The 1,400-nt window shown below is 58.3% G+C and overlaps 1 protein-coding gene across 1 annotated transcript in view; it reads left to right on the top strand.

The window, feature by feature from the left end:
- The window catches only part of LOC104531573 (glycine receptor subunit alpha-4), a gene marked incomplete at its 3' end in the record, with an annotated part of 1,753 nt that extends 422 nt beyond the window's left edge, over positions 1-1,331 (top strand). The window contains exons 2-4 of the mRNA XM_010176488.2: positions 68-135; positions 901-1,124; positions 1,249-1,331. Of these exons, the coding sequence (XP_010174790.1) occupies positions 68-135; positions 901-1,124; positions 1,249-1,331 (375 nt within the window). The remainder of the gene's footprint in view (positions 1-67; positions 136-900; positions 1,125-1,248) is intronic.
- Between the last annotated feature and the right edge of the window lie 69 nt (positions 1,332-1,400).

Here is a 1,400-nt window from a genome sequence, read left to right as displayed (position 1 = left end):
CGTGTGCCTGTGCACCGCACGTGTCTTCCCAGCCAGTGGTGAGAGGAGGCTTCACACTGTTTTCTAGGTCCGCCTGTCAACGTGACGTGCAACATCTTCATCAACAGCTTTGGCTCCGTCACCGAGACCACCATGGTGAGGGTTTCGCTGGTGCAACAGGCTCCTGTCCCAACACCTCGGGCTGGCAGTGGCTCTGCTGGGGAGCATGCGGGTCCTGGTGCCTGAGCACATGGCCATGCTTACAGGGGTCCTGTGAGCCCTTCTCCAGGGCCAGCCCTGGCATCACAGTGGGGACATGCAAAGCCATAGCAAATGGGGTCAGTTAACCAGAGCTTGGCTGTGTGGGCCACACTCCCTGTGCCTGAGTGGGGAGAAATGTCCCAAAGGGTTGGAGTGAGGCAGCTGGTGGTAGCTCCCTGCTGTTCTCAGGCTCGACAGGTGCCATACAACACAAGTGAGCTCTGCGTCCCAGCCGTCCCCAGCCTCCTCAGGTTCATGAGGAACTCCTATGAGGAAGCCCCAGGGCTAAAAATAGCCTATTTCTGCTGCTGCAAAGCCTTGCTTTCATCAACCTTACCGTCAACCCCCCAGAGGGCTATAGAGCCCTGCAAGGAACACTGCAGGCAGCAGCTACTGGTCCTCCTCCTCCTTCTCCTCTTCTGGGCTGCTGTGGCTTTGGGTTTTTAATTCCCCCTGGCTACCCACACCATGGGAAGGCTCCTGAGCTGCCCCTGCCCCATGCATGGTTAGTGTCAGGCAGGCAGCACCTGCAGGGCTGAGCCTTGACCAAGAGACCCCCCTTCTACCTCCTCCTCCATCTCTTCTTCCTCCTCCATCTCTTTCGCCTTCTCCCTGGGCACCATGGGTTGCTCCTGGCTGACATGGTGCCCTCTGTCCCAGGACTACCGGGTGAACGTCTTCCTGCGGCAGCAGTGGAACGACCCCCGCCTGGCTTACCGCGAGTACCCCGACGACTCCCTCGACCTCGACCCCTCCATGCTTGACTCCATCTGGAAGCCAGACTTGTTCTTTGCCAATGAGAAAGGGGCCAATTTCCATGAGGTCACCACTGACAACAAGCTGCTGCGCATCTTCAAGAATGGCAACGTGCTCTACAGCATTAGGTGGAACCCTTCTCCTCTGGTGCAGTGCCCAAGTGGGGAGGCAAAGCTTTTCTCTTGCCTCCCGTGGGGCAGCTTTTCCTGCCCTACTCTCCAGCAACCCCCTCCTTCCTTCTGCCTCTTCTAGGCTGACGCTGATCCTATCCTGCCCCATGGACCTCAAGAACTTCCCCATGGACATCCAGACATGCACCATGCAGCTGGAGAGCTGTGAGTACCTAAGGGCATTCAAGCTGTGCTTTGTCCCACCGTCCCGTCCCATCCCATCCCATCCCATCC

Source organism: Antrostomus carolinensis, unplaced genomic scaffold (genome assembly GCF_000700745.2).
Source record: "Antrostomus carolinensis isolate BGI_N321 unplaced genomic scaffold, ASM70074v2 scaffold48449, whole genome shotgun sequence".
Lineage (NCBI taxonomy): Eukaryota > Metazoa > Chordata > Aves > Caprimulgiformes > Caprimulgidae > Antrostomus > Antrostomus carolinensis.
The sequence above is the reverse complement of the archived record's forward strand: the minus strand, read 5'-3'. Positions and strand labels throughout refer to the sequence as shown.